The sequence below is a fragment of the Lissotriton vulgaris genome, chromosome 5 (genome assembly GCF_964263255.1).
Source record: "Lissotriton vulgaris chromosome 5, aLisVul1.2, whole genome shotgun sequence".
NCBI lineage: Eukaryota > Metazoa > Chordata > Amphibia > Caudata > Salamandridae > Lissotriton > Lissotriton vulgaris.
The window spans coordinates 1100530446-1100544102 of NC_141693.1; the positions used below are offsets into that span (position 1 = coordinate 1100530446).

At 42.3% G+C, this 13657-nt stretch overlaps 1 protein-coding gene across 1 annotated transcript in view; it reads left to right on the top strand.

The window, feature by feature from the left end:
• The first annotated feature begins 379 nt into the window (after window positions 1-379).
• The window catches only part of SMC3 (structural maintenance of chromosomes 3), an 889895-nt gene continuing 876617 nt past the window's right edge, over window positions 380-13657 (top strand). The window contains exon 1 of the mRNA XM_086922774.1: window positions 380-498. Within this exon, the coding sequence (XP_086778900.1) occupies window positions 484-498 (15 nt within the window). The 5' untranslated portion in view covers window positions 380-483. The remainder of the gene's footprint in view (window positions 499-13657) is intronic.

Sequence of the window (13657 nt, forward strand, 5' to 3'; positions counted from 1 at the left end):
CATATCAGCCTATAACAGACTCAAACTGTCCTCCAAAAACACTCCCTCTCCCGCCGCTGTCAAGAACTGAACAGCAGTGTCAGGCTTTACCGCCGAGCCTTTCACCCCAGAGGGCAGTACCATAATCCACTTCAATAGGGGAGCGTTCTTCCTTCTCTACACTATGTCTTTAATAACTAAGAACATTTTAACAGTAGTTTGGCATTTTAGGTAGTTACATCTTTAAAAACGTCAGCCCACGTCACATATATGGCTCTCACGCCAGCAGTCTTAAAAGTACTAATTCTGTGGAATTTGACACTCCCCCTCTATTTAGATTTTTTTTTGGTACATCCCGGACGTCTGAGGTCCTAGCCTGCCTCCATTTTGTCGGCTGGCTACGCGCGCTGAGGAAAGTACCCCCGTATTACTGCAGGGAACCAGAACAGGAACTACAATTTCGTCCCGGTAGGGAGGCCGGGGTCTCCCGCGGCAAACGGGAAAATGTATATCAAACAGGTGAGGGCCACGATGGCAGATCTGTGCGATGTGCGAGCATCACTCAATGGGCTGCAGGTTGGGAGAGCGTGTTGACAGAGTGCCTTGACTCACGGTGTATGTTGTCCTTGGTGTTGTAGGTTAGTGTCCCTGATTTGGGGGCGTTTTGGGGTCTTGTCCTGGCGTGGGTCAGAGAGTACTGGTACGAGGAAGTAGAGCTGAGCAGCGCCAGCCCAGGGTTTATTTTAGGTCGGTGAGGGGTGGTTGCAATGTATAAACAACTGTTGTTTAGTTTCCACTTTTCGTTCCACACCCCACTGTACAGGATCCCAATACAAGTAATCTGGTTGGGGTAAATGGGGCACATCTCTCACATGGTATTTTCTTTACTTCTCAACAATAAATTCATTGAACTGGGTGAACGTTTTGCGTGGCTACAACAGGGGACTGGTTTATTTTGTTAACAAGTTTGCACTTTCTAGGTTCGTGGCGTTCAAATGATGCTCAATTGAGACATTTCGTAGCACTGGTTTTTATTTACCCGACAGCAGCTGCTAGTGGATGGCCCCACTTAACAGTCTCTGCCTTCTCGTTCAGCTAACTCGACAAGTAGATACATTGTTAGCACTGTAAGTATGGTTCAAAAATCCCAGCATGCGAGGCGCTTTTTATTAAAAGGCCAGATTTGGCTGAAGCAGCCGTCCCTCATGACATGCGGGCTCAAAGTTTCCAGATGACCGTCATCCAAGATGTAGTGCTTCTGTTCTGATTGTCTATTTAACAGCCCAGCGGAGTCTGAAAGTTTTAGTCCTGGTTCATGCACTTCAGTTGCTGAAAGTAACTCGCGGTTATAAAAACAATGATTTGTTGTATAAACCCAATGATTGGAGCTTGTCTTTTTGGGGACATTGATTCTTCTGGTAGCATTACATAATATTAATTGTTTGCCGTTCTAATGCATTTGACTACAGTTCGAAAGCTCAGTGGACCATAAATTAGCCTTCACATGTTTCACCTCTCAATACCAAACGGGATTTGGTGGTGTAGATATTGTCTTTTTTTCCTTCCTCTTCGGAATGGGGGAAATCCCTTTTTTTAATGTCATCAATCAGAATGGCAGACCAGGGATGGACTTGCAGTCAAATATTATTGGGGCATACCAGACCCTGCGCAATGAACCAAACTTCTCTCTTGTTTTCATTCTGTTCTATTCTCCTATATGATTCACTTCCTCACAATCGCATCACTGGGCGATTTATCTAATAGAAGACTTCATATGACCATCAAATGACTCCTTGATGAACATATTCTAACTCGCTGCATCTCTTAGTCTTGAGGTGACTTTAGAGTTATTTTGATGAATTAAAAGTACAATTTTTTTCAGTTAGTGCGCTGCTCTCCCTGCTGATATAGTAGAAAGCCATGGCCATTGCTTGTGCACAGGATAACGACAACCCCTGGTCCCCATACAATTGCAGGCTGTTAAAAGGGAAAAGCTGTAAGGGTGGGAGATGTTGCCTACACGTGTTGAGCTGCCATAGTAAAGTCAAATAAACTTTATTCTATTTGACTAAGCAAATCATAAAAGTACAAGACACAATAAAAACATTTCATAGTATCGCATTTAAAAACTTGTGACAGAAAAACATACATTAAAATTCTCTAAATGCTGCAAATATAGTAATGCTGGCTTAACTTGTTTAAAATTCAACGGTAAAAGAAGGGTGCAAATACACTTATGTCGTAAACTCACCCACCTGGGACAATTACGGGTAATATGTTATGTGCCTTGTACAGCACCCAAGTCACATGAACAGGTCGGGGAGTCAGAGGGTCCATGCCAACCCTATAAAGGTTGGGGAAACATGTTTGACCGAAGTGATGTTTGGATTCTTCTGTACTGAATTGGTATATCTAGCGTAAGATGCAGTTCTATATTACTCAGAAAAGACACCATCCCATGGTAAATACACATGTTTTTGGTCAGAACACCTTTGTCCATTTCCTCCTGCTTATATGCTACAAAAGTCTCCTTGATCCAAGCAATATCTGTATTGGAGATCATCCTTGTATCACTATACAATTGAGCATTACCCAGTTTCTCCAGCGTTGCCTTTATGTACCTCAGCCAAGGTATCTGTAGTGTAGACAATGATCCATTCCCAAGCAGTCAATGTAAATAAACAACCCATGGCAACCCAATTGAAAATAATATAGCTGATTTGCAAACAAACCTGAAGAACATGTGAACATTTGAATATATACTTTACCTGATTGCATACATATTGATTTGATGGGGTTTAAATACCTCCTAACATGTACAAATAATCATGAATTCATACAAAACAAAGTGCTGAAATATACTACAAAGTACAAAGACATTGAGGATAACTGGAAAAGGAGAATGACAAGATAAACTATATATGCAGGTAAAAATTTGCAAAAGTTATACACAGTCACAAATACTGAATCGCATTATAATGAAATGATCATCTCTATAGTCACATTTCATAAAACAATGTATAGTACAGATTCCAAAGTGAACTGTAAACGTGGTAGCAAAAAGGGCTTGATCTACGCACGTTTTGGCGAACTGGGGCGCCTTGTTCAGGAAAAAAGCTGCATCATGTACTTTGTACCTGGGAAACTTGACACGTACTTTGCTGCAGACCACCGCACCAGCCTGGATCTGTCCCTTCCCTTAATGAGTATTAGTTTTTTACTATGCAATATGTATTGGCTGTGTCAATGTTTTTTAAGACCTATTGCACAGCAGTGCAGGCTACTGTGTACCACAGCTTACAGTCAAGAAAAAAAAGTACTACGACGCGGCACGCTTTGACCGCATCATAGCCCTTTTTTGTGTTTTTACTTTGTCATGTAGCACAGTGGCCCACAGTGAGGTGCAATACTTCTTAAAAAAAACATTGCCAAAGCCAATAATCTTGTATAGGTAAAACCTATCGGCTTTGCAATTTTTTCTTACCATCTGGTTACAGGCAGCTTTAAAAGTATTTTGCTGAGAGCTAACCTCGTCCATTATCCATCCAAGGCACAGCATATTGTGGATAATTACAATGCCATATGCAACATTATTGACTTTACATTATGACTTTCTCTTGACATAAAGTAGTTCCTACAATTTCACATGCGTGAAGTAACAATACCACCCTATACTCTATTGTATATATTATAGTAATACACTCAGAATGCTAACCAGCTCTGTTTCCATTTCCTATTGGTTCTTATTAATTTGTTAAGATAAGTTTTATTCTTTGAAATTATACTGCTGGGTAGACATTGTGTATACTGTGTTTTTTATTTGATCATGCTGTATTGGGTTGAAGGGCTGTAAGGTTTGCTAAAGACATGTTGGGTACATTCAGAAAGCTTCCCTGGGAATAAATTCTGACAGTTGCTTAGCGTTGGCTTTTGTGGTTTGTAACTCACATTTTGTGGCTTTCTTTTTGCTGGCTTTATTTGTTTTAAGCTGTCCAGGGTGAGTTTGTCCCTCCCAAGGAGCAATGCCTTCTCACACTAACTTCCCTTGTATTCTTCCACTAGTGCTCCTTTCTGTTCACAGGCCTGTAAATCTTGATCGTATCTTGTAACATTTGCTGTGCATTCAAAGACTGAGGTCAAATTTCAGGCTCTGTCTTTAACCCCTCCCACACTGGTGACGGAACCGCTCCGTCACTCCCCTCAGGTGGGCTGTGCTGTTGACGGAACAGTTCCGTCACAAGCACAGCTCATCCGAGGGGCGTGAAGGAGCGGTTCCGTCACCAGAGTCGGACCACCGCGCAGCCCCCCCGCCCCTTAGCGCTGCGGCAGAATTGCCGCCGCAGCGAAAGGGTTAACGGAGCTTGATGTTTACTTTTCTTTCTCTGACTCCAAAGTGAGAGGATTTATGTGACAATCTTGCTGAATGCTGTAGGTAGGAACGTCTATTTCTAGCATACAACAACATTTAAATGAACTATGTAAGTATTCAGAATATTTTAGAATTAGGAACACAAACGAAGCCAATGTTTTGTTAATTCCTGGGTGTGTTGGAAACAAATACTTTAATACAATCAAAACAAATCATTACATTTGGTGATGTCATTTCCACACATTACTGTTTGTTCCCAGTAGAGTTTTATTAGTAAAACTGTATATCTGTACAAATGTAATGGTCATTTCAATTGAAAATGTGTTGTCTCTAATGACAGTCTGCTACCACACCATACATACTCTACTCGGCACCACCAGGGATGCTATAGCTCAATGCCCACGACATATTGTTTGGGGTCAAGAGCAACACGTTTTCATGTGTATTCTTTCCTTGGAACAAGTAGGCCCAACCCTCTGCAGCACAAACCCTTTGGCTGCCAGTTTGCAGTACCACATTATGGATCAGGGATGGGCACTGTCTGCAGTTAAGGTAATATTTTTGCCCACTAGGGTGAGCGCTGTAAGTAAATGTTGTAAGCTCCAACTGCACTCTTAACAGTGGTTCCAGTATAAAAAATGTGTATTCACCTTTTCAAAGTTTAGCAATATGAGGCTACGTATAATACTTCCAGAATGCTCTCTGATTTGATGCAGATATTTGCAGAAGCTTAAAAGCAAGAATTATGTTTATTTGCTTTCAAAATAAAATGTACATTAAAAAATTAAAGCAGGAAAAAAACACTTCGCTAAACAATTGGAATATTTCAGGTACCATTTCTTTGCAGCATCATTTAGTAACATGTGTTGATGATTTCTAGTATTTCCCAAACATATTCATAATGGAAAATCAGTGTAACCAGTTTCAATAAGATTATTGGAGACAAAAATAAACGAGCATTGGCAAAGCCAGTAGATCTGAAACTGGTGGTCAGCTTTTTAGTTTTGTCAATTTGTGACTTGTTTTGGCATGGTTTTTTAAAAACCTTATTGGCGTGGGAGCTGCCAGGCCCTCACCATCATAACAAACCTTGGCCCAAGCTTAACTATTTTTTTTGGTCTCAAAAAGCACACACTGCCACAGTAGTTACTGGCACTGGACAAAACTACTTTGTGTGCTGATATGGTCCTTATGAAAGATCAGAATGCTGTCACTCACAGTGAAGCCAGCCGATCCAGAGAGAGAGAGAGACAGAATTTTAATAAACACAAAAGGTCACAGTCACAGCTAGACCAAATTAGGGGGACAATAATTAAATAAAGTCTCATAAGTGCACCAATCGTATATGTCCTTGCATCATGGCTTTCGTGAATTTCCCATGAATTTACAGAAGTAGGACAAGAAATAGTACTCCTAGAAAATATTTGTGAACTGCATTTTAACATGAGCAAGTATGCATGTGTAGATTTGCTCATTCGAAAATCTGAGTGTTTGCAAGTTCACTTTGCCTCCAACCACTTTTTTCCCAACTCTGGAAGAAGGTTTACATCTGCCATTGTCGGGAGTACATTTCCAACATTTCTCAGTATGGGAAAAGATATGAGAAGAGTTGTTGAAAACCCTTAAAACATGCAAGTTAGTAGGTTTGCACATAATCAAAAGGGCATTCTAACCATAGAACTATTGCTTACCACTACCTTCAGCCCCTGGATGTAGATCTGCGGAAACGTGGCAACATAAGGAGATTGCAAGTATTCAAACACAACTAAGGTATGAGCCCTGGCATAATCAGAGAGGCTATATCAGAGCCCTTATATAATGAGATTGCTGCCATAATTTGTTGCTGCACTAAGTGGCACCAAAGAGGCAAGTGGATTTTGTTACATGACAAGTAGTTTTATGAAGCAATTGGCCCCATGGACAAGTAGATATTTTAATTGCATTCCACACCCCTTACCACTCTATGCCACTCCACTCTGCACCGCTCCACGCCACTGCACTCTACTCTGCACCTCTCCACTGTACGCCACTTCACTCTACTCTGTGCCACTGCACTCTGTGCCACTGCACTCTACACCACTTTCCAACACTGCACTCAACACCACTCTACTCTGCATCACTGCACTCTACGCCACTGCAATCTATCACTCTGCTCTGCGCCATTCTACACTGTCACTGTACTCTGCGTCACTCTACTCTGCACCATTGAAATCTACTATGCACTACTGCATTCTACAACACTGCACTGCATTGTATGCCGCTGAATTCAGCGGCACTCTGCATCTCTATACTCTACGTCAATGCACTCTACACCAATCCACTTTACCATACGCCACTGCACTCTGAAGCACTAGATTGTAGTCTGCGCCACTGCTTTCTACTATGCATAACCCAAATCTATGCCCCTGCAATCTACTACGCTGCATTGTATTGCCCTGATTTTTATGCCGCCTCACTCTATGCCACTATACTCTGCAGCACTCTACACCAATGGACCCACTGTATGCAACTTTGCGCGACTCCCCTAAATGCCTCTCCAATACACAGTACTTTTTGCCCCTCCACTCTAAATACTCAACTCTTCACCAATTGACTATATGCCACTCCAGAGCACTCTCATTTACGCCACTAGCGGTTATTGATACTGAACAGCAGCCACACTGGTGTACAACTTTGCTAACTAAAACACATTATCAAAGCCAATATCACTTGCATAGGAGAGACCTATTGGCTTTGCCAGTGCTTGTTAATTTTTTAATCCATCCCACCATCTAGCTTGGAATCTTTGAATGCCAGATTAATGTTGACCTGCATAGTTAAATGTCTAAATCTAAAAGAGTAACTTCGTTATTCACTTAAAGTACAAATTAAGTCTAGGTCGTGGTACACCAATGATTTTAATAATTAAAAAAAAAAAAAGACTGGCAACGCCAATAGGTCTCGTATTTGGTGCCTATTGGCTTTGCCAATGGTTTTTAGCAGTGCTGTGCAGCATGGCTAAAGAGTAGCACAGAAAAAAAACTAAGATACGACAGGCTACATCAGTGGTCTTCAAACTTTGTTATACTAAGCCCCCTGAGCAAAATGTTTGGGGGTCGGGCCCCCCTCAAACATGTAAAAGGGTAGATCGAGACACGGGTAAGATGGCTAAATTGGCAGTACATAGGCATTTCCTCTGGGCAAAAGCTCCATCCAGGTCCTCTTACCAAAGACCCATTCAGATCTTCTCTGCAAAGCACCATCCTGATCTGTACTTACAATGCCCTATCCCGAGAGTCCTGGAAATTTACATCCAGACCATATCTGCTAAGTTTTCTGAATGCTTGTGTCACATTTCTATGGTTTCAGTGTGCTTAGGAGTGACATTCAACGACCAAATGTGCAACACTTAAAGTAAGACTTTCCCATGAACAAAAACAAGCAATGAAGTGCATGGAAAGAGCTAGATCTCGGAAATTGCACCCTTTTAAGAAATGAGAAGCATTAAAAAGTTCTAGAAACTGTTGAAAAACATCTGCAATGGAAGGTCACTAACCTACTGCCCCTTAATGACCCGACCATAACAAAAATTGACTGATTAATGCATTTTAGTGCTGTGATGTGGACACTAGCACTAAAATGCTAGTCTAACCATCCATGCGTGGTACTTGACAAGGCAACCAGACTCATTCTCCAGAGTTCTCAACAAGACATCCTCAGTGCTTGAAATGGAGAAATAAAAGTGCAGATACTCTGTACCGGAGTACTTGCATGTTTCTGAGAAGTGCTGGTACTCTCCAATTAAAAATATTACGTTTTTCTTGAGAAGTGCATGTACTCTCCTTCTCAAAATAAAAAAAAATAAAAATTGCCAGTACCAGCCCATTTAAAGCACTGGATGTCCTCTAGGAAGCTCACCATGGACCCTCTCTGCAAAGCCATACCTAGACTTTCTATGAAAAGCACAACACAGATCCCACATGTAAATCAGTACTGAGATGGTCAGACACCTCTCTAGAAAGCACAGTTCGGACATCCTTTACCAATCCCCACGCAGAACCCACTTTGTAAGACACCATTCACTACCCCTTTTCATAGCACCATCAAACCTGCTAAAAAAAAATTCCCAATCTAAAACTCCTCTCTAAAAAGACCACTCCAAAACACTTCTGCAAACTCCCACTGGGGTGTATTTTTTAAATATCGGGCACTGGCTCACACGGGACCCCACATGTGCAAACCCTCCTAATAATGATTTAATGTTTTAGGTAACCAGAACATGAATGAGACTTTATTAAATATTTTTTCAGAGTGCCAGTAAGATAAAGCAAAATTTCATTCCCGAACATGTCAAGTGAAGAGAACTCCACATGTTACATATCAAAATATCTTTGTTTTCCCCTGAAGAAGGGTCGCATGTAGACCCGAAATGCATTGGGCTTTTTGTTAAATTTTTTTTTCATTTTAGATGTAGCATGATTATGTGAATTTTGAAGACTTGTACAGTTTATTTGACTGTTTAAAATTTGCAATACATATGACAGATGGATGCAATTGCATATAAATTCCCTTTTGAATATCAGTTAACAGGAGTATTCCCGTTGATTAAGTGAGGAATGTTTCATGAAGTATTGATGATTTTTTTGTAAGTATATGTTGAAAATATATGCAAAAAATTTTGAAACCTGAGGGACAAAGTTGAGCATCTCACAGACCAGGGTGTTCCCTGGCCTCGTCAATGCATTTCAAATAGGGGGTTGGGGCATTCCCCCAGTGAGATTGCTCACTAATTTGTTAAAAATCTAAAAAGATTTGTTTCAATCTTGGTCAAGGTTAGGAGTGCAGTTCTACACACATAGTGTATTTTTTAAAACCACATCAGCCCCCATCTTCTGACTCCCAGACAGTAGAAATTTTTGAGTGTGCAATGCTCGGTCTCCCTGTTCACCCTTCAGTACTTACGAGTTTCCAAGGCTGCTCCTGCCCTTCCTTACACGAGTCTGAGCCACTCTCAGTACAAGCCCTACTGTCTTTAAAAATAAGGCCAAAAATGCACAATGACCTGAATCGGCTACAAAATGTTCTATTCAAAACCACTCGTGCATGCGTTCTGGGGCTTCTGCTTGTCACTGGGGAAGGTGGACTGGCGCCCCCCTTGAGATGACTCCACGCCCCCCCAGGGTGGCGGGCCCCACAGTTTGAAGACCACTGGGCTACATCAAGTTGAAGGTGCGTTCTCCACGCATACATCTGCCTACAAAATTGATGCATGTGCTTTCTTTTTCCAATTATTTACCAATCTGTCTTGGATCGGTTTAAAAAAGTAGTGCAAAAAATGTATTGGGTGGGGAAAGCAACACCGGGTACGGAGGAGCAAAAGCACCATGGAGCATTTGTGTGGGGGCATCCATATGGTCAAAGCAACACAGATGGTGCAGGTGGGGGAAGCAAAATGGAAAGGCGTGGGTGAAAGCAACACATGAACAACGTGGAGCGCGGGGTGGAAGTAAAGCCTATGGATGAGAGATAGCAACTTGGAGCTGGGAGTGGAAAAGGCCACTGGTGAGCAAACGGCCAGAGGAGGAGAAGCACAAGAGGACGAGTGCAACACAAAAGCGACGGGGAAGAAACACAGATGAGAGAGTGCAACACAGAGCACAGCTGAGGGGGGAAGAGTAGTACAAAACGGAAACTGCTGGAAAACAAATGCACCCTTATGGAGTGCTGAACCAAAAAGAAACGCATTTGCAATGCAATCTGTCGGATATATGATGTTACAACGCGTACTTTTAGCACGCATACCATGACCACGCATTTTTTACAACGCAGGTTATTTTACAACGGAAACCTTAACAACGCAAAACACTACAACGCAGATACTATTACAACGCATACCATTACAACGTAAGTATAGGTAAGTATATAATATTAATATATATTGTAAATAATTATTTTTGTATTAATTAATTTAATTATTTATTATTTAATTATTAAATAATTTTATTAGTAAAATTAATTTTAATTTTATTATTTGTAAATATATGTTAAAAATACCCCTGTACCCCAAATCCCAACTCCAACCCTAAAACCTAAAAATACCCCTGTACCCCAAAACCCAAACCCAGCCCTAAAACCTAAAAATACCCCTGTACCCCATAACCCAAACCCAGCCCTAAAACCTAAAAATACCCCTGTACCCCAAAACCCAATTTAATTATTTAATTATTAAATAATTTTATTAGTAAAATTAATTTTACTTTTATTATTTGTAAATATATGTTAAAAATACCCCTGTACCCCAAATCCCAATCCCAACCCTAACACCTAAAAATACCCCTGTACCTCAAAACCCAAACCCAGCCCTAAAACCTAAAAATCCCCCTGTACGCCAAAACCCAAACCTAGCCCTAAAACCTAAAAATACCCCTGTACCCCAAAACCCAAACCCAGCCCTAAAACCTAAAAATACCCCTGTACCCCAAAACCCAAACCCAGCCCTAAAACCTAAAAATACCCCTGTACCCCATAACCCAGCCCTAAAACCTAAAAATACCCCTGTACCCCAAATCCCAATCCCAACCCTAACACCTAAAAATACCCCTGTACCTCAAAACCCAAACCCAGCCCTAAAACCTAAAAATCCCCCTGTACCCCAAAACCCAAACCCAGCCCTAAAACCTAAAAATACCCCTGTACCCCAAAACCCAAACCCAGCCCTAAAACCTAAAAATACCCCTGTACCCCATAACCAAATACCACTAATAAATGTTTTTAAAAAAAGATAAACTTACCTATAATTATACTTACGTTGTAATGGTATGCGTTGTAATAGTATGTGCGTTGTAGTGTAATCCGTTGTAAAGGTGTCCGTTGTAAAATGACCTGCGTTGTAAAAGTATGCGTGGTCATGGTATGCGTTGTAAAAAATCTGTGGTAACAGTTACATACCAATCTGTCTCGCCTTTGGGACCTTGTATGTGTTTAGCTATGCAGCACATCAGCCTGGGTGCTGAAACATCTACTGTCTTTAACATGGAGGGAAAGTCGGCTCCAAACTGCGTGACACGCCAGGTATGGGAACACATGGAGCAAAATATTGCCTTTCAGCGGGAAATGGTATAGTCCAAAGCTCAGTTTTTAATATAAAATCAGGACCTTCGGCGGTCATATCACTGCAAATACAAGATTTAAAAAAAATATTATTGTCTACGGGTGCTCGTGGAAGACAATTTCTATGGACTGGAATCTAGAGAATGCTAAATTGATTCTGGTATTTTATTGACCTCTGCTGGTCGTTTTCTATCAAGAAAGTTAAATGGAGGCAGTTGCCAGAAAAAAAAAAACAAGCATCAACATAGCCAATAGGTCTCACCTTTGGGACCTTATAAGTGTTTAGCCATGCAACAGTTGATGTTGTTGCACCAAGGATATTGTACTGGATTGCAAAACACTTATAAGGTCCCAAAGGCGAGACCTATTGGCTATGCCAATGCTTGTTTATACTTGGTAACGCTGTCTGGGCATTCGTTGCACCTCATTAGGACCAGTTTAACATCCAAATATAGCAACAAGCAATAGAAACGGGACCGGTCCAGTTTTGCAAAGGGCCTTCCACTGCTCTGAAACATGTTGCTGCATTTTTAGTAGCTTTTGAACCGTTTCCGCTAGAAACAATTATTTTTTTGTTAAGATCAGCAGATGATGGATTATGTGGCAAATGCAGCGAGTCTATAATCATGCAGAAATCGCTGCACCCCTACAATCTCATAATTCCAGTGGCCCTAACTGTAGGGTACAGACCTCCTTTGCGGACCTGGTGATCTCCCCCCATAGCTCTTAAACACATTCAATCCTCATTACCCCTCCACCTCCGAACATCACCCTCACTGACGGACTTCAGGAAGAGACTCAAGACCTGGCTCTTCGACTGAGTGGGGCATCCCAGCGCCTGGATACCCTCATGGGGAATACGCTGAGCTATATAAGTACCAACTGATTGATTGATTCAATATGTAACGATGAGGCAGACTGCAGGTTATCAAAGGAGGCCATAGGTTATCAGAGGAGCCATAGGTTGATATCAGAGGAGGCCGTAGGTTTCACGCTGAACACAAAGCTCATTCACAAGGACCCGTTACTAGTTTGCGCCGTTTTTATACAGACCACTGTTATACATCAGACCAGATTTATATTTCCAGCCCCTCAGGTCAGGCTCGGAGAGCCCACACAAACCCTCCTTGCTGCCTGTACAGTTCTTTAATCAGCTCATTCGAGATATTGGCATGAATTATTTACAAGAGAACGCAGCCAGGGGGACTTCAATGAACCGCCCCTGCTCGAAGCAACTGGGACTGAACCCACATACACCCCAAAGAACCTGTCTATCCCTGGGCACCCACTGCTTGGGTCAGATACTGTGTGATCAGCGTGTGCCCCCATTTGTGCGGACATCTTGGAACTGCACAGTCTAAACTGCTTCACGTGCTCAGCTCCTAGAACCTGGGCAGGAAGATGGACTGGCCTGGACCAGTGAGATCCCCCCCCCCCCTTCCCTCACCCCCAAGACCACCCCCTTGACCCTCAAGCACTGAATCTGGACAGGGTTGAAGACCTGGGCAGGATGACAGTCTGATCTGGACCAGTGAGAACCTCTCGTACCTAAGCCTGGCCAGACCACCTCCTTGACCCTCAAGCACTGGGTCTGGACAGGGCTGATCTGTGCTGCTGCTGCTGCCGCTGCGGTAGGACATGTGACACCAACAGCCGGGTGTGGCTACGCCCCCGCACCATTGGTACCCACATGCTAATAGTGGCCTCCACTGGGAGAATCTTATGTTTACAATTTGCTCACATTCATGGTGAAAATGACTGCTTGCTTCTGTCTCGACCAATCAGCGCCTCTGGTCACGTTCCTCCCACTCAGAGAGAGAGCTTCCCAAGTGTATCTCAAAAGAGATTTACGTGTTCCTCGGACTCTTCTTTGATGTTTAAAGAGCTATAAAGAATGCTAGTTTGAAGCCACGTTGTAAGGCGGGTGGTCTGTGTGCTGCTGGTCTGTATTGATTTTACTGGAGCTCCTTACCAGAGTACTTTCACCACTGGTACAAACTCCTTGAAAACATTTCCTAAAGGTGAGACTGCTTGGAAGGCTTTGTCTTATAGCACTTTAACTTGTGCTGCTACCACTGTACCGGAGTAACCGCAGGAGTGAGAGGGCAAGGATTGAATGGGCATGGAAGAGGAACACCCCGCTGAACACTCAGAAGAGGTCCCTCCAGCGTATGGGCTGCTTCACCACTGCCTCTAATGCAACACGTGTTGCACCTGTGG